Genomic DNA, 27,771 nt, shown 5'->3' with positions numbered 1-27,771 from the left:
AAGTAGTTTGCTTACAAATCACATGGTTCTGGGTTCAGTCCCACTGCGTGGCACCTTGGGCAAGTGTCCTATACTACAGCCTCGGGCCAACCAAAGCCTTGTGAATGGATTTAGTAGACGGAAACTGAAAGAAGCCTGTCGTATATATGTCTATGTATGTGTGTGTATATGTCCCCCCCCACCAACATCGCTTGACAACCGATGCTGGTGTGTTGATGTCCCTGTAACTTAGCAGTTCGGCAAAAAAGACCGATAAATTAAGTACTAGGCTTACAAAGAATAAGTCCTGGGGGTCGATTTGCTCGACTAAAGGCAGTGCTCCAGCATGGCCACAGTCAAATGACTGAAACAAGTAGAAGAGAGACAGTCGAGGGATTACTGTAATACTTTTCATCTCTGATACAAAGCAAAGAAAAAAAGCCAAAGGCAAATCTAATGTATAAATGAGATGTTTTTATTTCTATGAGTTCAATAATAGCAAGATATGACAGAAGTAATAGGATAGCTCAGGTGAGGATGTCATGAGCTCGGTCTTCCAAAAGTATTTCCATTTGGTTGACATCATCACTCCATTGACTCAAGCGTTTCTGCATAGTTGATATCTAAACAAAAGACAACTTATTAAAATTAGCAGCTGAATTAATTCACAACAGAAGTATTTCTACAAAAGAAGCAAAGTCTCTCATCAACAATGATTAATTTGTTAAATGAACAATACATGGGACATAATTAGCAGGAAGTCGCCAAATCGAAAGAATCAGCCCAACCATCTCTATATATATAAAACTGAGAATGTGTGTCTGTCTGTGTGTTTCCCTAAAACTTGAGAACTACACAACCAATTTCATTCAAATTTTACACATGCCTTACTTAGGGTCCAGGGAGTGTCATCGGCAAAATAATTTTTTAACTTTTTGCCTAGGGCGAGCCCACAGCAATATCATATCTTCTCCACTATGATTCCCTAAAACTTGAGAACTACACAACCAATTTCATTCAAATTTTACACATGCCTTACTTAGGGTCCAGGGAGTGTCATCGGCAAAATAATTTTTTTACTTTTTGCCTAGGGCGAGCGCACAGCAATATCATATCTTCTCCACTATGATTCCCCAAAAACTTGAGAACTACACAACTAATTTCATTCAAATTTTACACATGCACCAGCACTATGCATTTTATACATGCACTAGCACTATGACCTGGCAACGACGGGTCATAATGCTAGTAGGATATAATGTAATGACTGAATTTACTCCACCTTGTCACACAATAGAGGCAGATGCAGAGGCAACAACCATCAGTAACCACCAAAATTCTGATAAAGATATATTGGATTTTGAGTTAGAATTTCTAACTCTGCACAATTAGTAGATAATGGTTAACTCTATGCAGGATTCAACTGTCCTACTTTAGTCTCTGGTAACTCATCTATCTAACCTTGGAATGGTTCAGGTTTGGCTGCCAATGACCTGACAAAAGATTGTGAAGTTAAGGTTTTCAGCTATCGATCAAATAGTTCAGGAGTTTTGAAAATAGCTGTTGTGATGTGTCCTAAGCAAAGACCCAGCAGAACCGAGACAAATGAAGAGAGTAGAAAATCATACTAAGTCTTCATTGTCTCATATGATTTGTGATTGACTAAATAGTTAATAGCAGACGTAAAATGAGGATGATTATCTTATTACATAATTGCACCATCTGGAGCGCTTCAATATCATGGTCACACATATACACAACACATGAGAATTTTCAGTTTTCTTTCAGATAAACTGAACCATAAAAAATTACTTGTTTGCTACAAAAACATTGGATGTGAAGGTGCATGGCTCGGTGGTTAGAGCATCAAGCTTACAATCATGAGGTTGTGAGTTTGATTCCTGGACAAGGCTGTGTGTTGTTCTTGAGCAAGACACTTTATTTCATGTTGCTTCAGTTCACTCAGCTGTAAAAATGAGTTGCGACGTCACTGGTGCCAAGCTGTATTGGCCTTCTCCTTGGATAACATCAGTGGCATGGAAAGAGGAAACTGGTATGCATGAACAACTGCCGGGCTTCCACTGCCTGGACTTATGCCTCAGAGGTGAACTTCTTAGGTTCAATCCCATGGCCATTCCTGACCAAAGTGAATATTTTACCCTTTTACTTAGGATCATTTCATTTACTTACAACTTTGCAGAACTACAGTACCTGGGGTTCGATTAAACAGTAAACAGTAAACAGTAAATAAGATTTAAAGTGAAAAAAAAAAATCCCTTAGGAGACTGATATTTACCTGAGTCAAATCCAACACTCTTGGTTGCACCCAGGTCATGTAAACTTTCTCGTCCACTTGATCTATATGCCCACAAACTAACCCCAAACTCAGGGCCTTCATCACAAGAGGTTCAACCTAAAATGATAGAAGAAATTACACAATCTGTTTCAACATTTTAATGAAGGCAAACAAAAGAATCCATCTCATGTATTAACCACCTACTCTCTCTACAACCAGATGCAGTTCCATTTTTTATAGAAGGCTTTAACTCTTTAGCATTCAGATTACTCTGTCAGATATATATCTTTTCATGTTGTTAATTAGTCATGCATTATCTTGTAGCTTCAAGATTTTGTTGGTATGATTGTTTTATTTTTAGAATTACATTATAGAGTAGGTGTGAAAGGTTGGATGTTGCTAGTTTGAACATGAAATAGAAAATATTTGGACAGGATTTGACTCGTTTGAATGCTAAAGAGTTAAATCTGAACATTAAAATGTAGAATACTGGATGCCAGGTAAGAAAAGATCTGTTGAAAATATGATAAAGGCACAGTATATAAAAACTACCGATAGGCATATGCAAAAGCTACATATGTAAAAGTAGACAAGCTTCTTTGGCATCTTGTAAGTCATACATAAATCTAGAATTTATTTTTAATTTTAGTGAAAGTATAGTAACTCAAGGAGAACTGCTGACAACAGTTCTCTCTCCATCCAAAAGACAGATTATATTAAACATGTGTAAGAAGTATGATGTTACATAAGATAGTTTGAATATGTGGAGAGATGTGAAATGTAAGACAATGATTGTTGTTGTGACAGTGGAAGGTCATAGAGAGACCAAAACAGGCAGGAAGAAGTAGTGAGATTAGATCTCGGAAGGGTTAATGCAGCACAGAGGTTAACAGTGATTTACTATATTGCACACTTATGCAACCAATAACAGCATGGAAAAAGAAATAACAGCAATGAAGATGATGAGGATTGATTTACACAAAATGTTGGAATAGAAATATAATAATATAGGCTTTTCATGATTCTATCATCATCATCATCCTTTAATGTCCGTTTTTCATGATGACATGCCTTGGACAGTTTAACCAGAGCTGGCAAGCAGAAGAGCAGCACCAAGTTCCAGTCTGATTTGGCTTGATGTCATTCCTAGTGCCAAGCACTTTTACAGTGTGTGCTGGATGCTTTTAATGTGGCACCAGCACAAATGCACGCCTGTGATGCTGGCATGAGTGCTTTTTACATGGCACTGGCACAGTGGTGCCATCAGCTGGGTCTATAATAGTGGGAAACAGGAAAGAGATAAATTCTGAATAGGCAGGACAGATGAATGGGTACAGGTAAGGTTGTGGAGTTTGGGGTTTGATTCTACTGTGTAGTATCTTGTGAAAATGTCTTCTATTACAGCCTTAGATCAACCAAAGCCTTATGAGTAAAACAGGGTACAAAGGAACTGAGTGGAAGTCTAGGGACCATTCCCATTCTTGTTGGGTGGACTTTATCCAGTTTGGTTTAATACCACCACCTGGGCCTTGGAAAAGGTTTGTGGAGTGAAGTTTGTTGTAAGCATTCAACTCAAGTGTCCAGTCTGAATACAACTTACTCCTTTTTCCCCCCTGGCCAAAGGAAGCCCTACAAAGGGTTGATGAGTGCTGCTCCACTTTCTATGGTTAAGTCATTGAAAAGGTTAAAATACAGCAAAAGGAAAATAAAGGTAGGTGAGACAAAGAAGAAACAGCCATACTTCATATAAAGGTATATCAGCTTCTCTGGCAATGTCAGCAAAAGAGAGTTGACGACTAGTTGCTGGTCTGCTGAAAGTCATCTGTAAAAGTCAAGAAATTAGTTAATTATTTGTGATTATAACGAGGACTTCTAAATAGTTTTTATAACGAGGACTTCTAAATAGTTTTTGCAACATATAAACAGAATAATGATATGTGTAGGTAACTCATAGACAATCCTTCTCTGACAAACTTGGAACTATTAACCATGTAAGTTGGCCGAAATAAGTAGAGTTTAATCGCCTTGTCTGATGATACACATTAGTCTCTGCAACAACAGCAACTTGAAAAGCAGGAAATCTTGTTGTGTTACTTATATTAAATTTATCATTCTTAACAAAATGTAAGAGCAAAACAAAATCCTTCAACCTATCTAGGATGGATACTAACTCTGTAAAAGAACTGACTGTGATGTACTGTCCAACCCTTGTCAGCATGGAAAGCAGACATAAAATGAGGATGATTATCTTATTAGATAATCGCACCATCTGGAACGTTTCAATATCATGGTCACACATATACACAACACATGAGAATTTTCAGTTTTCTTTCAGATAAACTGAGCCATAAAAAATTACTTGTTTGCTACAAAAACCAACCACGAAGGTTAAATCCACTAAATGACATGGCAAGTGGACTAAGGTCTCACTTCTGGAACCATAGGACAATAAATTCCTGGGATTTAGATAACGAAGGGAAAGGTAATGTGACCAAAGAATGTCTTTGTGCTGACACACTTCGAAACCATCCACGACCACCAAACACTATTCCTGACCCTTCTGACAGATAGGTTGGATACTCTGCTATAAAATACGAGTTCTGGTTCCTAAATTTGATACAAGACAGGTTGTGTACAGAACTGTTTGCTTGCAATGACCCAGAGATCAATCACAAATGTGATCTGGCCACAGGGATCATGCACTCCCTGTGGAAGCCCTCTGGCACTACTGCTCTATCTCCCAGAAGACAATGCTCTGCAATTACAATGCAATGGCCTTCTCGAAGACATTCAATAACAGAGCCCTGAAAATTATTGAAGACATCAGGTAGTGCCATCATATTTCCAGCAAAGAACTGCATGTGTGCACAGATCAGCCTGCAACCTCCTACCATTTATCCATTGCATGCAATGTTATGGACATGTCCTCTGTCTCCCACTAAATTATCCTACCAGGGCTTTACTCTCATTTGATGCAGCAGCTGTGGGATGGAAGAGGCCTCATGGCAGGCCCTGCACCAAGTGGCTGGATGTAATTGGAGAAGATCTCCAGAGGCTTGACATCACCTTAGAGGATGCAGAGGGGCTGGCACAGGAACACCAGCTATGGAGAGCACTGGTGGACTGGTTGGCTCTACACATGATGTCTCAGGGACCACTAAGCTGGGATGACCCCAACCTCATCAAGCAGGCAAGCAATGTGATTTAAAGTTTGTGTTTCGTAATGTGATTTCAAATTTGACAACTCTATAAAACACAGTGAACCCAGTTAACTAACATGGCTAAAAATATTCTTTGAAAAAAAATATTTAAAACAAAAAAAAACTCTAAATGAATTTTGCGAAATAATTAAATAGAAATACTTTAATGATATAAAACACTTGATGTATTTTGTTAATTTATGTGCCACATATCAAGTTAATTTAATAAGAAAATACATTTATTTTCAACAGATAATTTTTTCATCAATTTACAAAAAGATTAAAAAGATTGCAAAGAACTTTTTCTTCGCAGAAATAAACAGACAACACTATTCAAATTCAGAGAAAAAGTTAGGAAAACCTCAAAATGCTACAATTGTACAAGTATCATCATGGACATAGAAGAGAATTTTGAAATAAAGAACAGACAGAAAGGATAGTTACCTCCATGAGACAAAGCAGGCGGATCTTTTGTTTAAGAGCAACTTCTTCTGCCACAAGTTCTGGCTGAAAATATCAAGGAAGTTAATATAGAACATTTGGCGAAATATGAAGATGCTAGACAAGGTGGCAAATATTGATTTAAAATCTTGGCACAAGACCAGCAAGTTCAAGGTAAGGGACTGGTCAATTACATCAACTCCAGTACTCAACTGGAACTTATTTTATCAACCCCCAAAGGGATGATAGGCAAAGTTGACCACATCAGAATTTGAACTCAGAACGTAAAGACAGATGGAATGCTGCTAAGCATTTGCTTGGCATGTTAACAATTCTGCCAGTTTGTTGCCTTACAAAGACACACACTTTAAAATAAAACAAAGGCATTTCTAAACAAAGAAAGCTACACTTCAAAGTGAAACCAGACTAGAACATCTTTTAATACATGAATTGATAATTAATAAATCTCCAATTCGAAAACTTATTAACATCTCTACATAACCTACATAGATGTCATATAGTTCAAATTTACAGAAAACGAAAGACAAAGACAGGTGTAGGAACAGAACAACAAACAGGTGTATTAGTTTAACACTCAGGGAAAATAGAAAAGTCTTTTACATTTCAAGCCTATGCTCTTCAACAGAAAGGGTTGAGAGGGAAAAAAATGGAGAGAGAAAAACTGCAGAATTCAATGGTCCAACATGGTGAGATGATTGGTGTCATATCTGGATCTATGGATTGAGCTTCGTTATTTAGACAAGTGACTGCCATGTCTTCCCCCATTAGCATTCAGATCCTTTGTTGAATGTAATGCTTATTTATTCACATTGTTTTGAATCAATAATGCACTATATCACAGCTTTGAGATTTCAATGATGTAATCGTTTTTTTTTTTTTTTTTTAATGACATTGCAGGGTTGGTTTGAGAGACCAGATTTGGAGATAAAACAGGTCGAATATTTTGGCTGGATATGGCTAATTTAAATGCTTAAAGGGTTAAATCTAGTTAATCAAGTAAAGATTTTGTTACTCAAAGCTACCCAATCTTTTTATATCTACCGATGCCAGCGCCGCCTTGACTGGCTTCCATGCCGGTGGCACGTAAAATGCACCAATCCGATCGTGGCTGTTGCCAGCCTCGCCTGGCACCTGTGCCGGTGGCATGTAAAAAGCACCCACTACACTCACGGAGTGGTTGGCGTTAGGAAGGGCATCCAGCTGTAGAAACACTGCCAGATCAGACTGGAGCCTGGTGCAGCCTTCTGGCTTCCCAGATCCCCGGTCGAACCGTCCAACCCATGTTAGCATGGAGAACGGACGTTAAACGATGATGATGATGATCTCTATACCTTCTTCAGTTTATCTGCTGGTCAATCAGGTAAGTTAAATGGAAAATAGCCATCACTGCCAAATTAAGTCATCATATAACAGTAGTTTATTACTTTGCTGTCATAATGAGAAGCATTGAAAGAGAAAATGCTAGGTTTTCCGTTGGTTGAATGAGATTCAGAAGCAAAAATACTTTTTCTCCAAAAACTGTGCCCACATCCTACTGGGTAATTGCAAGAAAATGTAAACACACACTGCTAGAATATGTCTGCTCAACGAAATCATTATAATTAAAATTTTGGAGATGAATTAATAATTTACTGAGGTTTCTGTATTGAAGATAGAACCATTTCTATGGGAATGAGTGTTGAGCCTCGTGGAGGCAATGACAGATGATCAAGACCTTTGGCAATATGCCATGTTTGAGAAGAAGACCCATCAAGCTGAGTGAAATTATAGTTGTGGTAGACACTGGTGTCACGCCAGTGGCATGTAAAAGTACCTATTACACTCTCGGAGTGGTTGGCGTTAGGAAGGGCATCCAGCCATAGATATCAGGCTAAATCAGACTAGTGTCTAGTGCAGCCCTTCAGCTTATCAGCCCTGGTCAAACCATCCAACTCATGCCAGTATGGACAACGGTTGTTAAATGATGATGATGATGATGATATTAAAAAAAATCTGTCAAAAAGTATCTGAATCTTAATAGACAGAAAAAAATCTAACTATTCTCAAAATATATCAGCCTTATTTTTTTTCCCTGGCATAAAAATGGTGTTGTTGTTTGTTCCTTCCCAAGCCATGCCCAGTTCATAAGGGCCGGTTTCCCGGTTTCCTTGGCGTATAGGTTCCCCACCTGGATTGGATGCCGGTCCGTCACAGGTGAGCTGCAAGATGCAGGAGGAAAGAGTGAGAGAAAGTTGTGGCAAAAGAGTCAGCAGAAGTTTGCCATTACCTTCTGCTGGAGCCGTGTGGAGCTTAGGTGTTTTCGCTCATAAACACACACATTACCCAGTCTGGGATTCGAACCCGCGATCCCTCGACCGTGAGTCCGCTGCTCTAACCACTAGGCCATGTGCTGAGATTGACCTGGACATCTTACAGGGGTTAAAATTCATTAGGTAGACTTCTATAACCCTTTAGCATACAAACTGACCATATCAGGCCCAAGTATTCCACATGTTTTATGTTCAAAGTGGCCCAGATACTGTTCCTCACGTCTACTCTACAATATCATTCTAAAAACAAACAATCACATCACTGAAATTTCAAAGCTACACAATAATAAATGATTGAATTCAAAACAGTGTGAATAAATAAGCATATAGGCGCAGGAGTGGCTATGTGGTAAGTAGCTTGTTTACCAACCACATGGTTCCGAGTTCATTCCCACTGCGTGGCACCCTGGGCAAGTGTCTTCTGCTATAACCTCGGGCAGACCAAAGCCTTGCGAGGGTGGATTTGGTAGACGGAAACTGAAAGAAGCCCGTCGTATATATATATGTATATATATGTGTGAGCATGTATGTTTGTGTGTCTGTGTTTGTCCCACTAGCATTGATTGACAACCGATGCTGGTGTGTTTATGTCACCGTCACTTGGCGGTTCGGCAAAAGAGACCGATAGAATAAGTACTGGGCTTACAAAGAATAAGTCCTGGAGTCGAGTTGCTCGATTAAAGGCGGTGCTCCAGCATGGCCGCAGTCAAATGACTGAAACAAGTAAAAGAGAAAGAGATAACATTTGAAAGAGTAATCTGAATGCTAAAGGGTGAATGAGATTCATTCACAAGCTGACTCATTATACTTTAGACCAGTGGTTTTCAACCAGGGTTCCGCAGAACCTTAGGGTTCCACCAGTACATTCCAGGGGTTCCGCAAGAAGTTACAAAACTGCTAAAATCGGCAGTAATTTTTAATTCTCCTGTGCAGATATGTGTGCATAAGACTATTAAAGTATTGCACAGGGGTTCCTCGAGCCAGTGGAATGTTTCCTTGGGGTTCTGCTCCAGCAAAAAGTTTGAAAAGCACTGCTTTAGACACTGTTAGGTTTACTGAAAGGCAAAGTCATGAAAGAAGGCATCACATGAAAAGAAAAAAAATCTACTTACCACTGCAGCCCAATGTGTCTTTAGGCTATCAAATTTAGAAAGGTTGCCACTATTAAAAGCGTATAACAGTTGTACTAGCCATTCTCTGTTGGTACCAGTAAGGCTGTTTACAATAGGGTGAGCCAACTAGGATAAAAATAAAAATAAGAGAATTCTTAATGGATCTAAGGCAGAAGACAAACAGAAAAATGTAACTTTGTAATAGTGATTGAAGAGGAGAAGAAAGGAGGTGATTTTCATAGATTTACCAAAGACAGTATTTTCTTTGGGATAATGCGGCGAGCTGGCAGAAACGTTAGCACGCCGGGCGAAATGCGTAGCCGCATTTCGTCTGCCGTTACGTTCTGAGTTCAAATTCCGCCGAGGTCGACTTTGCCTTTCATCCTTTCGGGGTTGATTAAATAAGTACCAGTTACGCACTGGGGTCTATGTAATTGACTTAATCCCTTTGTCTGTCCCCTCTATGTTTAGCCCCTTGTGGGCAATAAAGAAATATATCTTCATTGCAGACTGGGTTGGCTTGCAGTTCGGCTTTATTCAAAATTATTTGCCAAAATGAAATAACAGAGTCTGAGAAAATCTAAAATCATTTCTGTTGCCAGAGGATTCAGAATAACAGGGCTTGTTGCAGTAAAGGCACTTCTGATGATGTAGCAGTTGCTGCTGCTGCTGCTTCTACTACTACTACTACTACTACTATCACTGTGAAAACAATTGTTGATTATCACTCAAGTTTCCATCAGTTTTTAGGTTCCTTATTATTATTATGGCCTAGTAGTTAGGGTGTTGCACTCAAGATTGCAAGGTTGTGGTTTCAATACCTAGACTGGGTGGTGCATTGTGTTTTTGAGCATAACACTTCATCTCAGGTTGCTCTGTCATCACTTCAACACCCACCTGATGTGTGGTACACAATACACCTATTCAGGTAATGTCAATTTGATGGGAAGAGGGAGCTAATGAGCAGCACATACATTTGATCAATATAAGCAAATCATTTGTGTAGATCATTTGGCAAAAGCTGAACATTCATACAGGAGGGTCCATCATCATCATCATCATCATCATTTAACGTCCGCTTTCCATGCTGGCATGGGTTGGACGGTTTGACTGAGGACATCATTATTATTATTATTATTATTATTACAGCAAGAAACTCACGGAACCATTAGCCCGCTGAGCAAACTGCTTAACAGCTTTTCTTCTGGCTAGTTAACCTTGGTGGAATTTGAATTCAGTGCCAGCCTCGCCTGGCCTTTGTGCTGGTGGCACGTAAAAAGCACCATCCGATCGTGACCGTTTGCCAGCCTCGCCTGGCCTCTGTGCTGGTGGCACGTAAAAAGCACCATCCGATCGTGACCGTTTGCCAGCCTCGCCTGGCCTCTGTGCTGTGGCACGTAAAAAGCACCATCCGATCGTGACCGTTTGCCAGCCTCGCCTGGCCTCTTGCTGGTGGCACGTAAAAAGCACCATCCGATCGTGACCGTTTGCCAGCCTCGCCTGGCCTCTGTGCTGGTGGCACGTAAAAAGCACCATCCGATCGTGACCGTTTGCCAGCCTCGCCTGGCCTTTGTGCTGGTGGCACGTAAAAAGCACCATCCGATCGTGACCGTTTGCCAGCCTCGCCTGGCCTTTGTGCTGGTGGCACGTAAAAAGCACCATCCGATCGTGACCGTTTGCCAGCCTCGCCTGGCCTCTGTGCTGGTGGCACGTAAAAAGCACCATCCGATCGTGACCGTTTGCCAGCCTCGCCTGGCCTCTGTGCTGGTGGCACGTAAAAAGCACCATCCGATCGTGACCGTTTGCCAGCCTCGCCTGGCCTTTGTGCTGGTGGCACGTAAAAAGCACCATCCGATCGTGACCGTTTGCCAGCCTCGCCTGGCCTCTGTGCTGGTGGCACGTAAAAAGCACCATCCGATCATGGCCATTTGCCAGCCTCGTCTAGCCCCCGTGCCGGTGGCACGTAGCACCATCCGTTCGTGGCCGTTGCCAGCCTCGCCTGGCACCTGTGCCGGTGGCACGTAAAAAGCACCCACTGCACTCATGGAGTGGTTGGCATTAGGAAGGGCATCCAGCCGTAGAGACATTGCCAGATCAGACTGGGCCTGGTGCAGCCTTCTGGCCTCCCAGACCCAGTTGAACCGTCCAACCCATGGAAAGCGGACACTAAACGACGACGATGATGAATGTAAATTCTGAATTCAAATTCCACCAAGGTTAACTTTGCCTTTCATCCTCTCAGGGTTAATAAATTAAGTACTAGTCAAATACTGTGGTTGATGCAATTGATGAATACCACCTCACTCCAAAATTCTGGGTTTTGTGCCAAGGGTAGAAAATATTATGGTTATTTTCTCCACTTGAAGATATTTTATTCTTTCTTGTACCTCACTGGCTAACCATGTACCTCCTCTATAGCAAGACATTTGTTTCTGCTCCTCTGTCTCTTTGTCATACTCTAACCTTTCATCCCCTGACACAAGTTCCCCTCCCCAAATGCTCCTACCACTTTCATAATTCATTGTCTTGCAAGGTACTTGGTGGCTCTGCCAGTACTGGTGCCATGTAAAAAGCACTGTAAAGTGGTTGGCATTTGTAAGGGCATCCAGTAAGACACCTATTTCTGTCTCCCTTTTTCTGTCACACTCGAACCTTTCATCATCTGATACGGGATCACCTCCTCCAATGCCCCCTCCATTATAGCATGACACCTGTTTCTGTCTCTTGATCACACTTTAACCTTGCATCCCCTAACACAAGTTCCCCTTCTCATAATTCCTTGTCTTGCAAGTTACTTGGTGGCCCTGCCTGTACTGGTGCCATGTAAAAAGCACTGTGAATTGGTTTGCATTTGTAAGGGCATCCAGCTGTAAAAATCACGCCAAAACTAACCTCGCCTGTGCTAGTACCACATACAAAGCACTGAGTCCACTTTGCAGAGTGGTTGGCATTAAGAAGGGCATCAAGTTGTAAAAACTCTGCTGAAACAGACACAGTTAGCCTAGAGTAGTTTTTCTACCTGGCCAGTTCCTGTCAACTGTCCTATCCAATAATGCAAGAATGATGGATGTTAAACAATGATGATGATGAAAGGTAGGGGACAATTAACTTACCAATTCTCCAAAATTATAAACACCATCTCCAAGGAGGGCAGAAATACCCAGCTGGTATGCTCTTTGTTGCTTTTCATCAACTGAAAGGTGAAATCATTCATAATTACTGTCTAAACATGACATCACACATAAACGTGTCAACTTTGGAATAGATTTACCTTGGAATTTTAAGGTTTTTCCATTCCAGGGGTTGATTTTGTATGCATTATAGAACGGTGGAGCAGAATTTGAGATATCAAGAAAGAAGATAAGTATTACACAGTCCAAACTTTTTTGAGATTAGTAATTGTGACTAATTCAATTGATCCTTTTATAAAAAGAAAAATGTATTGTACCTCATCAAAAAATATAATTAACTAGCAGTATTGTCCGGCGTTGCTCAGGTTTGTAAGGGAAATAACTATATAAGCCTTTTTAGAGAGTTACTTCCCTTATATAATAGCCAAAAAATGCATTAAAAATGGTAATTTTTTTTTAAATCGTAGACTCATCATAGACACGCGCTAATACCCAGAAGGGCTCAGTATGAATCACGACTATAAGATACCCGCTTTTGGTTAAACTGCACTGCAAAATGTGGGAGTAGTTAGGAATCTAAATTGTAGGAGACAGACACTCACACAACTTCACTTTTATATATAAAGACTAGCAGTATCACCCGGCGTTGCTCGGGTTTGTAAGGGAAATAACTACATAAGCATTTTTAGAGAGTTATTTCCCTTATATAATAGCCAAAAAATGCATTAAAAATGGTAATTTTTTTTTAAATCGTAGACGCGCGCTAATACCCAGAAGGGCTAAGTATGAATCACGACTATAAGATACCCGCTTTTGGTTAAACTGCACCGCAAAATGTGGAGTAGTTAGGAATCTAAATTGTAGGAGACAGACACTCACACAACTTCACTTTTATATATAAAGACTAGCAGTATCACCCGGCGTTGCTCGGGTTTGTAAGGGAAATAACTACATAAGCATTTTTAGAGAGTTATTTCCCTTATATAATAGCCAAAAAATGCATTAAAAATGGTAATTTTTTTTTAAATCGTAGACGCGCGCTAATACCCAGAAGGGCTAAGTATGAATCACGACTATAAGATACCCGCTTTTGGTTAAACTGCACCGCAAAATGTGGGAGTAGTTAGGAATCTAAATCGTAGGAGTTAGACACTCACACAACTTCACTTTTATATATAAAGATTACTAAAAGTTAAATGATCAAATATAGAAATCCTTGCTGGCAGAAGAATCATAAGTTGAGAAGGGTCAACAGTTACAATATCTTGAATCATTTCGGACTGGATCCAGCTGGATTGGACCAGACTGGACCAGACTACAGCTGCGCCATGGAAATAACAAAATAAATGAAGCCAATGAGGAACTTCTATATGGATGCTGAACCTGCTAGAAATAGCAGCCAAATATTTCTCAAACCACATCCGAATGTTTTATTAAGAGTTACAGTGGACGATGTCCTGGGAGTCATAATTGCAGATGGCATGGTCGTGGTTGGAACGGCCTTTGATCATAGTTCTACATGCTCTATCAGTGTTGACAGGGAGTTAAACAGTAACAGCAGAAATAGAATTACTTTAAAAATTCATTAACAAGAATACTAACCAGGAATATCTTCCATGTCAGTGCAGCCCAAAAAGCGTAAAGCATCTTTGTAATATGGAGCATGGCTGTGAATGATGTGCAAATAAGAGCTTGATAAGTTATAGAAACGTCCATGGACTGAGGTAACGCCATCTAATCCTTCTAGCAGTTCTCGAGCTTCTTCTATGATTTTCTGAGGAAGAACAAAGGGGACGACAGACAGCAAGGTCAAAACTGAGAATAAAACATTGAAATTTCAGAAATTTAATCCATCCAAAAATAGAATAACAAATAAAAGGCACCAGTATGACAGTAATGAAATATACAGTTTTTATTGATCAGAATCGAAATCGATCAATGGAAATTGCAGATGTGTTACCAGTGCCAGGTCGAAACTCTACTTGTGAAGACCTGTTGAGGCAAGTGAGGATCAGAATCGAAATCAATCAATGGAAATTGCAGATGTGTTACCAGTGCCGGTGGCATGTCGAAACTCTACTTGTGAAGACATGTTGAGGCAAGTGAGGATCAGAATCGAAATCAATCAATGGAAATTGCAGATGTGTTACCAGTGCCGGTGGCATGTCGAAACTCTACTTGTGAAGACCTGTTGAGGCAAGTGAGGATCAGAATCGAAATCGATCAATGGAAATTGCAGATGTGTTACCAGTGCCGGTGGCATGTAAGAGAACCTTCCGTTTCGCGACCGTTGCCAGCGCTGCCCCGACTGGCCTCGTGCCGGTGGCACGTAAAAAGCACAATCCGTTCGTGTCCGTTCGCCAGCTCTGTCTGGCACCTGTGCGGGTGGCACATAAAAAGCACCCACTACACTCCCACTACCACTACACTCCCACAAGTGGTTGGCGTTAGGAAGGGCATCCAGCCATAGAAACACTGCCAGATTTGACTGGGCCTGATGAAGCCTTCTGGCTTCCCAGACCCCAGTAGAACCGTCCAACCCATGCTAGCATGGAAAACGGACGCTAAACGATGATGATGATTGAGGGCTCATGGGTGTTTGTACCACAAAAGTGCCCCTGCTGATGCTATGTAAAAACAACTGTGCCAGTGCCATGTTACAAGCACCCAGTACCCTCTCAAAACACTGAGCCTTATGAGGGAAATGACAGAGGACTGAGATATGTGGTGCATTGCTGTACTCAATAAGACCTACCCGCCACAATAGAATTGAGATCCTGAAAGTAAGGTGCCACGTAAAAGGCACTGGTGATGGTGCCATATAAAAGGCACCCAGTAGACTCTGTAAAGTGGTCGGTGTTAGGAAGGGCACCGAGCCATAGAAACTAAGCCAAAACAGACAATGGAACATGGTGCCAGTTCCTGTCAAGCCCTCCAACCCATGCCAACATGAAAAACAGACGTTAAATGTTAATGATGATGAAGTTGCTCTAGTTTTTAAAAACATATAGAATTATACATAGGCGCAGGAGTGGCTGTGTGGTAAGTAGCTTGCTAACCAACCACATGGTTCCGGGTTCAGTCCCACTGCATGGCATCTTGGACAAGTGTCTTCTGCTATAGCCCCGGGCCGACCAATGCTTTGTGATTGGATTTGGTAGACGGAAACTGAAAGAAGCCTGTCGTATATATGTATATATATATATATATGTATGTGTGTGTGTGTTTGTGTGTCTGTGTTTGTCCCCCTAGCATTGCTTGACAGCCGATGCTGGTGTGTTTACGTCCCCGTCACTTAGCGGTTCGGCAAAAGAGACCGATAGAATAAGTACTGGGCTTACAAAGAATAAGTCCCGGGGTCAATTTGCACGACTAAAGGCTGTGCTCCAGCATGGCCGCAGTCAAATGACTGAAACAAGTAAAAAGAGTAGAGTGATAACTGAATTCAGACAATAACAGGAAAAATATTTGCAACGCGAAGTTTTAAAATGTGATGTTAAACTATTCAACAAAAAAAAATTCCTCATAACAAACTCACCTTTGTATCATCAAGTTTATCACTTTTTAATTTTAAAGTGGCAATGGTGGTTAACACTAAGATTTTTGCTTCTTCATTACTTTTAATCTGAACAAGAAAGAAGGATTGTAATGTGAAAATCAGGAGAATTAACACAAAAATATACACAGACATACACAGACCTACACATACAGTTCTCAGCAACTTGGTTGCAGACATCTCAATATCCTTCACAAACTAAGAAAGGCTGATGAACCAGTAACAGACCTTCTGTGTAATCATTAGATCTGTTAGAAATAACAATGAAATCTCTCCCAAACCACACCCTCCCATCTTTACTAAATAACAACATGCTTCTGAGTGAAATAGTCTCTCAATATCATTTAGTAGCCGACTACAAATATTGAGGTGGGCGAGTTTTGTCAGAAACAGCTAAAAGGGGAAACAATCTAAAATAATTCAGTAGTTTTTTTTTTTTTTTTCATAATTGCCATTTCCTTATTAAGAATGAAAGGTTTGAATACATTCTTGGAGCAGGTGGTTTACAACAGGATAATACAGTGAGAGATGCTATATTCCTGCTAAATATACTAAAGAAAAAATGCCAATCGAGTATTAGAAATAACCTTTGACCTCATGGTCCATTATTAATAAGAAACCTAACAATTACTCAGTCATAATACCTCATTGTCAGATTTAACAAATTTAAATTTTAAAAAGGACGTCACTGTTAGAAAATTAAGCCGAATCTTAATTAATATTATAGTATTAGAATTTAAATTCAACCAAAGTAGTAGTTTTTACCAAATTGGTTTGATTAATATTGCCAGTGCCACCTTGACTGGCTTCTGTGCTGGTGGCACGTAAAAAGCACCATCCGTTCGTGGCTGTTGCCAGCCAACCCTGGCACCTAAAAAGCACCATCCATATGTGGCCGATGCCAGCGCCGCCTTGACTGGCTTCCGTGTTGTTGGCACTTAAAAATCACCAACCAATCGTGGATAATGCCAGCCTCCCCTGGCACCCATGCCGGTGGCACGTAAAAAGCACCATCCGTTCGTGGTTATCGCCAGCCAACCCTGGCACCTAAAAAGCACCATCCATATGTGGCCGATGCCAGCCTCCCCTGGCACCTGTGCTGGTGGCACATAAAAAGCACCCACTACACTCACAGAGTGGTTGGCGTTAGGAAGGGCATCCAGCTGTAGAAACACTGCCAGATCAGATTGGAGCCTGGTGCAGCCTCCTGGCTTCCCAGATGCCGGTCGAACCGTCCAACCCATGCTAGCATGGAAAACGGACGTTAAACGATGATGATGATGTTTATTTCTAGTAGTTTAGTCACTCAAAGCTGGAAGAAATGTATGGAGATAGACCACAAAAGAACAGTAAATGGTTTAATGATGCAAAATATCCATTAAAAAAGTTGTTGCTTATGTAATGGAGGCATCTACTTTAAATTTAAAGAAACGGGTTTAAAAAATTATCGTCAGTAGAAATCAGTATAACTGTCTGACTTTTCAGTTATAAATCAGTTTATTTCCATGCAACCTCTCTCCTATGTCACCCTACCTGTGAAGTCTTTGTAGCTTATTACCTGAATACTCTCCAAAAGAATTCAATATCTTACTTAGGTGGGTCTATCCATTATCAGCTATAAAGTGGAAACAATATGGTTAAGACACTGAGATTACAAGATCTTTGGTTCAAACCAACAACCAAAATTTTAATTCTACTTCCACTTACATCATACCAAATTATTTGGAATATTATCTCTGGAGATAAAGAGACAGAGGCTATTGTATCTACTTCAGCTTTAGACTCTTTCTCTTTCAACCAATTTCTGATGAAATTTCCCCAGCCAATATCAACATATTTATAAGTACTATCTGAGCTAGACATAAAAAGTTAATTTCTAAAATTTAGTTGTTCCAAATTCCAACATAATTAAGAAACAGTTATTCTACTAAATTATTCATTATTTTCAAAATTAATTCAAACAAAGGCAGTGTATTTAAACAGAAATATAGTAATAAAAAGGTTAATAAGGCAGAATGTTAATGATAGCATTAATTATTGCACTTCTCATTTCACACTTCCAGTGTTTTATTACCATATTACATCACATTTACAAAATAAACATTAGCAAACTCACTCGTTAAAAACAACAAAAACAAAAATACCTTTTCTTTAATCTTCTCAAGGAATTCAACAGCTTGGTTTGCATCTACAATAAAGAAAAGAGAAGACATTTATAAATGCTAGTTTAACCCTTCAAGTGATTAAGTTTTAAATAATCCCATGACTTTCGGAAACATTTTTTCATGCTGAGAGTTGCTGAAGCATGGAACAAACTGCCGGCATCAGTTGTTAGTTGTCGGAGCACTGCATCCTTCAAAACTTCCATGCTTTCTGAGATTCGTCAACACTACACCTGATTTTCTCCCCTCCATACATACGCAAGCATGTATCTGACTCATACATTGTTCGCTTTCCAGACATTTGTACATTACTGCATATGCTTTATACGCACTTTTGACAAGTTGTGGTGCACCTGAGCACTGTATACAATAACTTCATTATTATTATTATTATTTACTACAGGCATAAGGCCTGAAACTTTGGGGGGAGGGGGCTAGTCAATTACATTGACCCCAGTGCATAACTGGTACTTATCTCATCAACTATGAAAGGATAAAAGGCAAAGTTGACCTCAGGGGAATTTTAAATCAGAACACAAAGGTGGACGAAATACAGGTAAGCATTTTTCCCGGTGTGCTAACGATTCTGCCAGCTCTCCACCTTACTAAGTTTTAAATTTATATCTAATGTTCTGTTAGTATACACAGACAGAAACAATTTTTAAAATAAATTTAGATGTTTGCATACTATGAGACATCAGAGAAGGTATGTTTATAATTGAATGCTTACTTGTACTTGTGGCAACATTCACCCTGGGCGGCTTGAGTCGTCGGCTTCTATTTTGGAAGAAGTTTCGTGGGAATATGTGAATTTCACAAGCAGTCCCCAACAATCCCGCATGTAGAGACATCCTGTTTGCTGCAGACGCAGGGACAGAATGACTGAGGAGCCGCCGGTTGCCGAAACAGATACTCCAAGGATTTTCACCAGAGCCCCGTCTGCCGGGTTGTGGCCCTAATACCACTCGGTGTCAGACCAATCCGCCTTGGGTGGCCCTACCAGGAACCCAAGTTCCCAACGGCATAGCTCTGACACTACCCATTGCTAGCGTCCCCACCACGGTGAGAAGGGGATGGGCTTCAATTGAATACTTGTCCTACTACTTCACTTTTAACCCATTAGCATTCAGATATCTCGTCAAATGTAGTGCTAATTTATTAATATTGTTTTGAATTAATCATACATTATCTCATAGCTTTGAAATTTCAATGTTTTTATATATTTTTAGAAAGACATTATAGGGTAGGTGTAATAGGCCAAATCCAGCTGGTTTGAACATACAACAGGCAGGATATTTTGACCGGATATGGGTGGTTTAAATGCTAAAGGGTTAAGGTGATATCTAATCATCATCATCGTTTAACGTCCGCTTTCCATGCTAGCATGGGTTGGACGGTTTAACTGGGGTCTGGGAAGCCCAAAGGCTGCACCAGGCCCAGTCAGATCTGGCAGTGTTTCTACAGCTGGATGCCCTTCCTAACGCCAACCACTCTGTGAGTGTATTGGTGCTTTTTACATGCCACCTGCACAGGTGCCAGGGGAGGCTGGCAACAGCCAAGAACGGTTGGTCCTTTTTATGTAGCACCGGCACGGAAGCCAGACGAGGCTGGCAGCCTGAATTAATCATACATTATCTCATAGCTTTGAAATTTTCATGTTTTTATATATTTTTAGAATGACATTATAGGGTAGGTGTAAGAAGCCAAATCCGGCTGGTTTGAACATATAACAGGTAGAATATTTTGACCGGATATGGGTGGTTTAAATGCTAAAGGGTTAAGGTGATATCTAATCTGATATCTAATGTGAACCAGAAAAAACTGAGGTAAACAGAGAAACAGATTATATTAAGAAAATACAAAACAAGGTACAGAGCAAAGAATCTACATCCATTACTTTATGTGTTTTTCCATGTTGTCATGGGTTGGATGGATTTCACTTCTTGTTCCAAACTATCATCTGATACACAAGCAGAGAAAACAAATTAACTCTGTTACTGTTAACCCTTTCGTTACCAATCCGGCTGAAACTGGCTCTGGCTCTGAGTACAAATGTCTTGTTTTCAAAAGTTTTGAACTAAAATCTTTCACCAAACCTTTGTCACAATTTATGTTCTTAACACTAGCCGAATGATAACTAAGTTATTTTACTAAATTCTTTGTTATATTTAAAGTAATTGAAAGAAGAACAGAGATTCTCAAGATAAATACAGTAACGAAAGGGTTAATGTAATATTTTTCTGTGAAGTTAATTTTTTTAAACTTGCGCCATTTCTATTACAAACCATTTTACAGTACGGATTCCACAATTTAATGTTCTACTTGCCCAAAAATCATAATCTCTTAGCCACTAATTAATATTTGGATGGTTGCTTACAATGTTTGAATTAGAAATACTAATTAAAAGAGGGCAAAAATCATAAGAGATGTTAGAACTTATATCTAAAAGGTATAAAACCAGCATCCTATGTTGGTATGGTTATTGGAAGAAACAGAAACCACTGACTTACCACTCATCTGTTTTACCACCTGGATTACAAGCTCAACCAAAGCCAGAGAATTGATCCTAGAAAAACAACATTGAACACAGGAATATATTGAATTGTGTCAAAACATGTGAGAAATCCGGGGCAGAACAAGAAAAGTCGCAGCTAAGATAAACAAGGATGACATACAGGTGAGACAACTATAACAGGAGACAGGTAAAGTGATGGCATTGGCATATAAGTGAGAGATGAAGAAGTCAGAAACTGAGACACGGAATGAGACAATTGGATAGTGAAGTATGATAAGAGAGACAGTTAAAACCCATCAGTTACATATGGTGACAGAACTGTATAGAGATAGGATCAAACACTTGATCAAATTTTATAGGCGCAGGAGTGGCTGTGTGGTAAGTAGCTTGCTTACCAACCACATGGTTGCGGGTTCAGTCCCACTGCGTGGCACCTTGGGCAAGTGTCTTCTACTATAGCCTCGGACCGACCAAAGCCTTGTGAGTGGATTTGGTAGACGGAAACTGAAAGAAGCCCATCGTATATATGTACATATATATATGTGTGTGTGTGTGTTTGTGTCTGTCCCCCCAACATCGCTTGATAACCGATGCTGGTGTGTTTACATCCCCGTAACTTTGTGGTTCGGCAAAAAGAGACCGATAGAATAAGTGCTAGGCTTACAAAGAATAAGTTCTGGGGTCAATGTGCTCGACTAAAGGCGGTGCTCCAGCATGGCCGCAGTCAAATGACTGAAACAAGTAAAAGAGCAAAAGAGTTTGTCCATGTGTGACATTACCAATGGTCAAGAACATAATAATGTACTAATTAGTAAACTGGTTGATTATATCTATTAAGTTGAATTATTGTGCCGGTTTAGACGGTTCTATTCATCTCAAAGATCAATCAATGTGAGAAATTACAATTTTGTTTTCATATAATAAGTTCATGTAAGGAGATACAGTTCTATAATCTAGTTTCAATCCCTTGCTATAGCCAGTTTATTACATTTATGTTGTTAATACCCTCAAGAAATGAATAAATGACACACAATCTCCTCCTCTTGAACTCTATAGATACAATTGTTTATTCATTAATATTGTTAATTACACATATTTAAACATAAAAACAAAGTTCTTTTAACTCTTAAAATTTCATCCAAATTCATGCAATTTTATGATTTTTGCTTGCTGGTAAAGTGGTTGGCATTAGGAAGGGCATCCAACCATGAAAACCATGCCAAAACAGACTTCACCAGTGCTGGTGCCATGTAAAAAGCACTCAATCAATTCTGTAAGGTGGTTGGTGTTAGGAAGGGCATCCAGCTGCAAAAACTGTGCCAAAACAGACAGTGAAGCCTGGTGCAAGTCTTCTGGCTTGCCATCTCCTGTTAAACATCCAACCTGTGCCAGAATTGAAAACAGACGTTAAATGATGATGATGAGGACTGTTTCTAAGAAAATTGAGAGATTTAAAGAGTAAAAAGAAACTAAAATAGTTTCTGAGTTAGTTACTTCTCCATGTAGCAAGAAATTATGTCAGCTTAGACATCTCCAGACTTAATAGTTGCTGTTTAACTCCAGGTCAAGAAAAATAGCTCAAAGATATTTTCTCATTACAGCCATCCAGTCTTTTTGATTATTGGGATGTGATTTGAGAGACATTTGCCTGCTTTTTCTAGCAGATCAAAATCATTGTTGTTGTTGTTGTTGTTTGGTGTTGGATAAACCTAGATTGCGTAAACCTATGATGAAAGATGTACCATCCTCTTGTATATCAGATAATGTTACCTAAAGTCAGTAGAAAGTGATTTGAGGGAGTTTTGGCAGCAATTTCTAACAAGGTAGCCGATCATTGTTCTGTGAATATTAGAGACTAGCACTATGACCCAGCAACGCCGGGTCATAGTGTTAGTGCATGCATATACAGCTGCGTGTGTGCGCACATACACGCAAGTACTGTCCAAATCTCTAACCAATCACATACAGCTAGCTGGCATTCAATTGGCGTATCAAGTTACAGGCATTTTGATTGGATTTTGGATAGAAAATTCACACAAAGTCACTTCTATTGATTTTTTAATGGCTTTGTGGGGTGACTGGGGAAATGTAAAGATGTGCACGACCACCCTCGGACGGTTTTGAATGACCATAGAAAGTGCATGCCTTCTAACTGAAAAATTGTGGATTTGTATAAAGGATACACACACACACACACAGACATTTTGCCGTTTATATATATAGAGATTCCAATCTCCAAGAAGACATACATCTTCATCATCACTTAACATCCGTTTTCCATGCTGGCATGGGTTGGACAGTTTGACAGGATCCAGTGAACTGTGTCCACAGCAACTAGATTTAATTAGAACTTTGCCGAAGCCTAATGAAGACATCACAGCATCAGCTGCTAATGAAATAAATAAAACAATTGACAAAAAAAAACAAAAAAACTCACCTATGCTCAAAATCTGATATAAAGTTTTCATATAACTGCAATAGAAAATCAAATATCATTAATCACACTGAATATCAAACATGTAACAGAACTGACGTGTGGGTGTATATAACAGATGTAACTGAGGAGTGGATGTATATGACAAATATAAGTGAGGTGTGGATGTATATGACATTTAATTAGTGTGGGTCTATATAACAGAGGTGTGAGTGTGTATAAAAGATATAACTGAGTAGTGGGTGTATATAACGGATAACTGAGGTGTGGGTGTATATAACATAACTGAGGAGTGGGTGTATATAACAGATAACTGAGGAGTGGGTGTATATAACAGATAACTGAGGAGTGGGTGTATATAACAGATAACTGAGGAGTGGGTGTATATAACAGATAACTGAGGAGTGGGTGTATATAACATAACTGAGGAGTGGGTGTATATAACAGAGAACTGAGGAGTGGGTGTATATAACAGATAACTGAGGAGTGGGTGTATATAACAGATAACTGAGGAGTGAGTGTATATAACAGATAACTGAGAAGTGGGTGTTAATTTAATCAGTGTATGTCTATGTAACAGAGGTGTGGGTGTAAATAACACCTATATTTTCTGCATTAGTCACAGGTTTACCAATGCCTTGTGGGTGGAAATTGGTAAATGGAGATCATATAGAAGCTTGTAATGTGTAAGTGTGTGCTTGGATTGGGAACAGTTTCTCTTTCAAACATGTCTTGAAGACATATTTGGCTTAGATGCTTCTTTTTATTAAAGATTTAACATATCTCTTTAATGGTCCTTCAGGTTCAGTTTTACAATATATTCCTAAATCCATTAATGTTTCAAAATTGTTTCAGTTCCATCCTCAAAATGAAATGATGCTGGAATGGAGTGTTTTCAAAACCTTTGTATTGGATCACGAGATGGTAATAAGTTGAACTTGCTTCCTTTTAATATTTTAGCAACAAATTTTTAAAAAATTATTCAACTGTTAAAATGTAGCAATTCTCATAATAAAGTACATGAAATAGTTGTCATATATGTACAATTGTTAAGCTTTCCACCAGTTGAAACTATGGAACAAAACTGAAGATATAATGAAAATGGTTAACCATAATAACTACAAGGTTTAACTGAAATATAATTCTTAAATTTGGTATTAGAAAGAAAAATATATAACAAACATTATTCCCAGGATCCTCTTATTCAGTGTAACACGTGTGGAAACAGGTCATTCTACAATGATTTTCTTGCAAGGATGGAGTTGGGATAGCTTTGGCACATTAATGGATGAAGGTTCTTCAAAACATTCTTTTAAGAGCAAGAATAGAAATAATTTATTAAACAGACTATGTGCAGGCGTGGCTGTGTGGTAAAAAGCTTGCTCCCCAATCACATGGTTCTGGGTTCAGTCCCACTGCGTGACACCTTGGGCAGGTGTCTTCAGCTATAGCTTCGGGCCAACCAAAGCCTTGTGAGTGGATTTGGTAGATGGGAACTAAAAGAAGTTCATTGTATGTACATGTGTGTGTGAGTGTCTGTGTGCTTTGCATCACTGCCTGTGATGTTGAGTATACATATCCATAAGTTAGCAGTTCAGCAAAGGAGACTGACAGAATGAGTGCTAGGCTTATATATAAAAAAAGCAATCCATTCGCTTAAAAATTCTTCAAGGCAGTGCCCCAGCATGGCCAGTCTAATGACTGAAACAAGTAAATAATAAAAGACAAAATGATCGTCAATACCAAGTCCATAACTTGTATAGGGGAGATGATGTAATTTTCCATAATTAGCTTATTTGAGGAGAAATCATTCAATATTTATTACTTCCATATGGAAAAGCACATAAGCCATACAACTTATAATATTTAAGTTAAGTTAATTTTTTGGCTCAAAAAGCAAAAAGCAAGGCCATGTAGGGGGACATGGAGTTATGTACAGGGAGGGTGTTCATGCAAAGAGTTCAGGCCATTTCTGGTCAAGAGAGACTTTGAACCGAGCAATTGTCAGCATCTTCACTATCTCGTCCGGCAGCTCATTCCACGGATCCGCAGCCCAGATGGAGAAAGCCCCTCTCCTTCGATTGAGATGAAATCGTTGCAGATAGAGCTTTTCGGAATGACCCCGCAGCCGACGCTCTGGAGCAGGAGTGAAGAACAGCTCTTTTGAGAGGTTACACTTTCCGCTTATGATGTTGTGAGCAAGAATGAGATCACCACGGCAACAGGTAGAATCAAAAAGTGTTATATATTAAAAGAAATAAAGTTTCTTACTTTGATTAAACCATCTCCACTGCTAAATATAGGTTCTTTTACAAAGTCCTGCAGCTTCAAAGTGAGTTGATGCCATAATCTGACAAATTAAAAAAACAAAAAAACATGTTATTTAGTATAAACAGACATTTATATACAAATATGTGTTGATATAGAAGCATTGAATATAATTTTTTTTCCCCCTTACACAGTATAATGTCAGTCTTACAAGAATATGGTTGACTAAATTGGCAACATTTTTTTGTTACTGCAACTTATTGATGACAGAAGGGTTAGAGGTAACTGACTCTACCAGGATTCAAACACAAAACAGTGGGACACTGAATTAATCTATGATATTATTCCACTTGTGTTTGAGTGTTATTCACCAACCTTAACTACAGAATGAAATTTTTTAAAAACTGAAACCTTTAATGTAACAGGCACAGGCATAGCTGTGTGGTGAGAAGTTGGTTCGGGTTTCAGTCCCCCTGTGTGACACCTTGGGTAAGTGTCTTCTACAGCCTTGGGCTGACCAAAGCCTTGTGAGTGGATTTGGTAGACAGAAACTGAAAGAATCCTATCCTTTCAGTTACAATCACCTCATTATCTACCAAGGCACAATGCACCATTAGAGGACATTATCCAATGTCTCCTCCTTTTCTCAGATGTTAATTTGTGTGATATGAGGGAAGGTTTGGCTTCTGTTTCTAGTAGTCTGAACCACCACGTAGACATACCCTTGTAATCTAATTTGAAGATTTTGTGAAAAGTGTGAAAGAGAACCAGTTTACCCTCTCTTGCAGACTAGCTTACATTTCAAAGTCAAATTTTACAAGAGAGCTAACAAACTGCCAACAATAGACAGCAAATCACAAAGAAACTATTACACTGATGAATCTTCAAAGAAAAGGTAAAACGTGTTCTTGTGCTGGTTTCAATCATTAGACTGTGGTTAGGATGGGGCACTGACTTCAGTGGATCTTAGCCATCTTATCAATCAAGTATTTTTTTTCCAGTCTGATGTTTATTTTATCAATTTTTATTTAATGGTTATTTTTTTTACACATTTTGTTTTTGCGTAAAGGGATGTAAATAAACTGTAGCGTTGGTAGACAAACCCTGTTCACACCGGAATTCACAGATACTTCGTGATGGAAAAAGTATTAGTCATATACTAGTGTTATTTTCAGGTTCTGAAAATACTTTGGATGTTTAATGCTGTAACTAATTATCAGGTAGACGGCATCCGATATAAATTTAATCAGTACTTAGCAGCGACAACGGTAAACAAAAGCAGCAGAAGACCAAAGTCTACAACCAGGTTTCAATTCTCATTAAACCCATTTCACGCCAATTTTAAGGCGTGAAACCCTTTAAAAATACATTTATATACATTTCACAAATACCTGGTAACTGGAAACTTTTCCTTGGTTTAGAGAAAATAATTGTTTTACATTTTAAGCAAAGAGAAATTGTAGATATTTAAAAAGTTCTGCGGCTTGAGTGTGATGTCAATTAGCATTTTATTTTCTTCTTATAAAAAAATACACTACATATCTGCTTTGTTTTAAAATGTAAACATCAATTTATTAGGGTAATAAAACTAAAAATGTAATTTAATATTTATTTTACTTTGCTCGAAGAAAGCTTTTGATGAGTGGAGCTCACTCACGCCTGGGTCTAAATTTGATTTATTACAAGAACAAAATTAATGTTGCTGGTTTTAATGAATAACACTGATCCTCTTGAGAAAAGCTGGAATGTCCTAATTTCTCAACAGAATAAGCTTTTTACTTCTTGATATCAGTTCTACTAACAGGTAAACGAAAGATTTGCAATTATAGAAGTCAAAAGTAAACCAAATCAACATTTCTTATTCCTTAATTGTTCCTCCTCTCCTTTTATTCCGGTTCAGATCAAGCACATAATAATTATCATTATACATACTAAAAAGTACCGAAACAGTTAAACCGGGATATAAGTAGCTTTATAAAACGATATTTAATAAAACGAATAGCGATCTTAATTACATATTCTGTGGAAACATTGGAAATAAAACCAATAAAGAAGAGAAAATCAAGAAATTTGCAGAGTCATAAGGGAAACAAAGCGTCAGGTGCTGTCAAGAAGAAAGAATGGTTTAAATGAAAGGAAAAGCGAGAAGATATTTACTTTTTGTTGTAAAGTTCCTCTAGTTCGGTCCATTTATGTGTTATCTGTCCGGAACTAATTTTTTGCTGTTCGTCCAAATAAGCTGCAATATCTTTCGGCATCGCGAACAATCTTGACACAATCTCGACTTAACGCTGTCTCTTTGCTGCACCGTATGTGTACGCTACTAACAGGAGAGTGACTTTCACAA

General features: G+C 39.1%; 2 protein-coding genes across 4 annotated transcripts in view; one reads left to right on the top strand and one right to left on the bottom strand.

The window, feature by feature from the left end:
* Window positions 1-433: 433 nt before the first annotated feature.
* On the bottom strand, window positions 434-27,756 carry LOC115223818 (26S proteasome non-ATPase regulatory subunit 13). The gene is made up of 13 exons (XM_029794493.2): window positions 27,582-27,756; window positions 25,428-25,506; window positions 23,160-23,194; window positions 20,718-20,773; window positions 18,190-18,233; window positions 16,028-16,114; window positions 14,092-14,263; window positions 12,472-12,551; window positions 9,359-9,484; window positions 5,920-5,982; window positions 4,017-4,097; window positions 2,276-2,392; window positions 434-602 (listed from the first exon to the last, which is right to left on the bottom strand). The coding sequence occupies exons 1-13, from the start codon at window positions 27,680-27,682 to the stop codon at window positions 507-509; spliced, it is 1,137 nt and encodes a 378-aa protein (XP_029650353.1). The 5' UTR covers window positions 27,683-27,756; the 3' UTR covers window positions 434-506.
* LOC115223911 (transcription elongation factor SPT5) overlaps window positions 24,014-27,771 on the top strand; it is a 59,880-nt gene continuing 56,122 nt past the window's right edge. For all 3 annotated transcript variants that reach the window (XM_029794641.2, XM_036513012.1, XM_036513011.1), the window contains exon 1: window positions 24,014-24,087. In XM_029794641.2, the coding sequence (XP_029650501.2) occupies window positions 24,041-24,087 (47 nt within the window). In that variant the 5' untranslated portion in view covers window positions 24,014-24,040. The remainder of the gene's footprint in view (window positions 24,088-27,771) is intronic.

The sequence above is a fragment of the Octopus sinensis genome, linkage group LG24 (assembly GCF_006345805.1).
Source record: "Octopus sinensis linkage group LG24, ASM634580v1, whole genome shotgun sequence".
NCBI classification, from domain to species: Eukaryota; Metazoa; Mollusca; class Cephalopoda; order Octopoda; family Octopodidae; genus Octopus; species Octopus sinensis.
This window is presented reverse-complemented; position numbering and strand designations above follow the sequence as displayed.

Coding starts and splice junctions, on each gene's coding strand:
- LOC115223818 (XM_029794493.2), bottom strand. CDS start 27,682: ATGCCGAAAGATATTGCAGCTTATTTGGACGAACAGCAAAAAATTAGT. Junction 18,234..20,717: donor GGTGGTAAAACAGATGAGTG/GTAAGTCAGTGG, acceptor TCTTTATTGTAG/ATGCAAACCAAGCTGTTGAA. Junction 16,115..18,189: donor TTGAGAAGATTAAAGAAAAG/GTATTTTTGTTT, acceptor TTTCTTGTTCAG/ATTAAAAGTAATGAAGAAGC.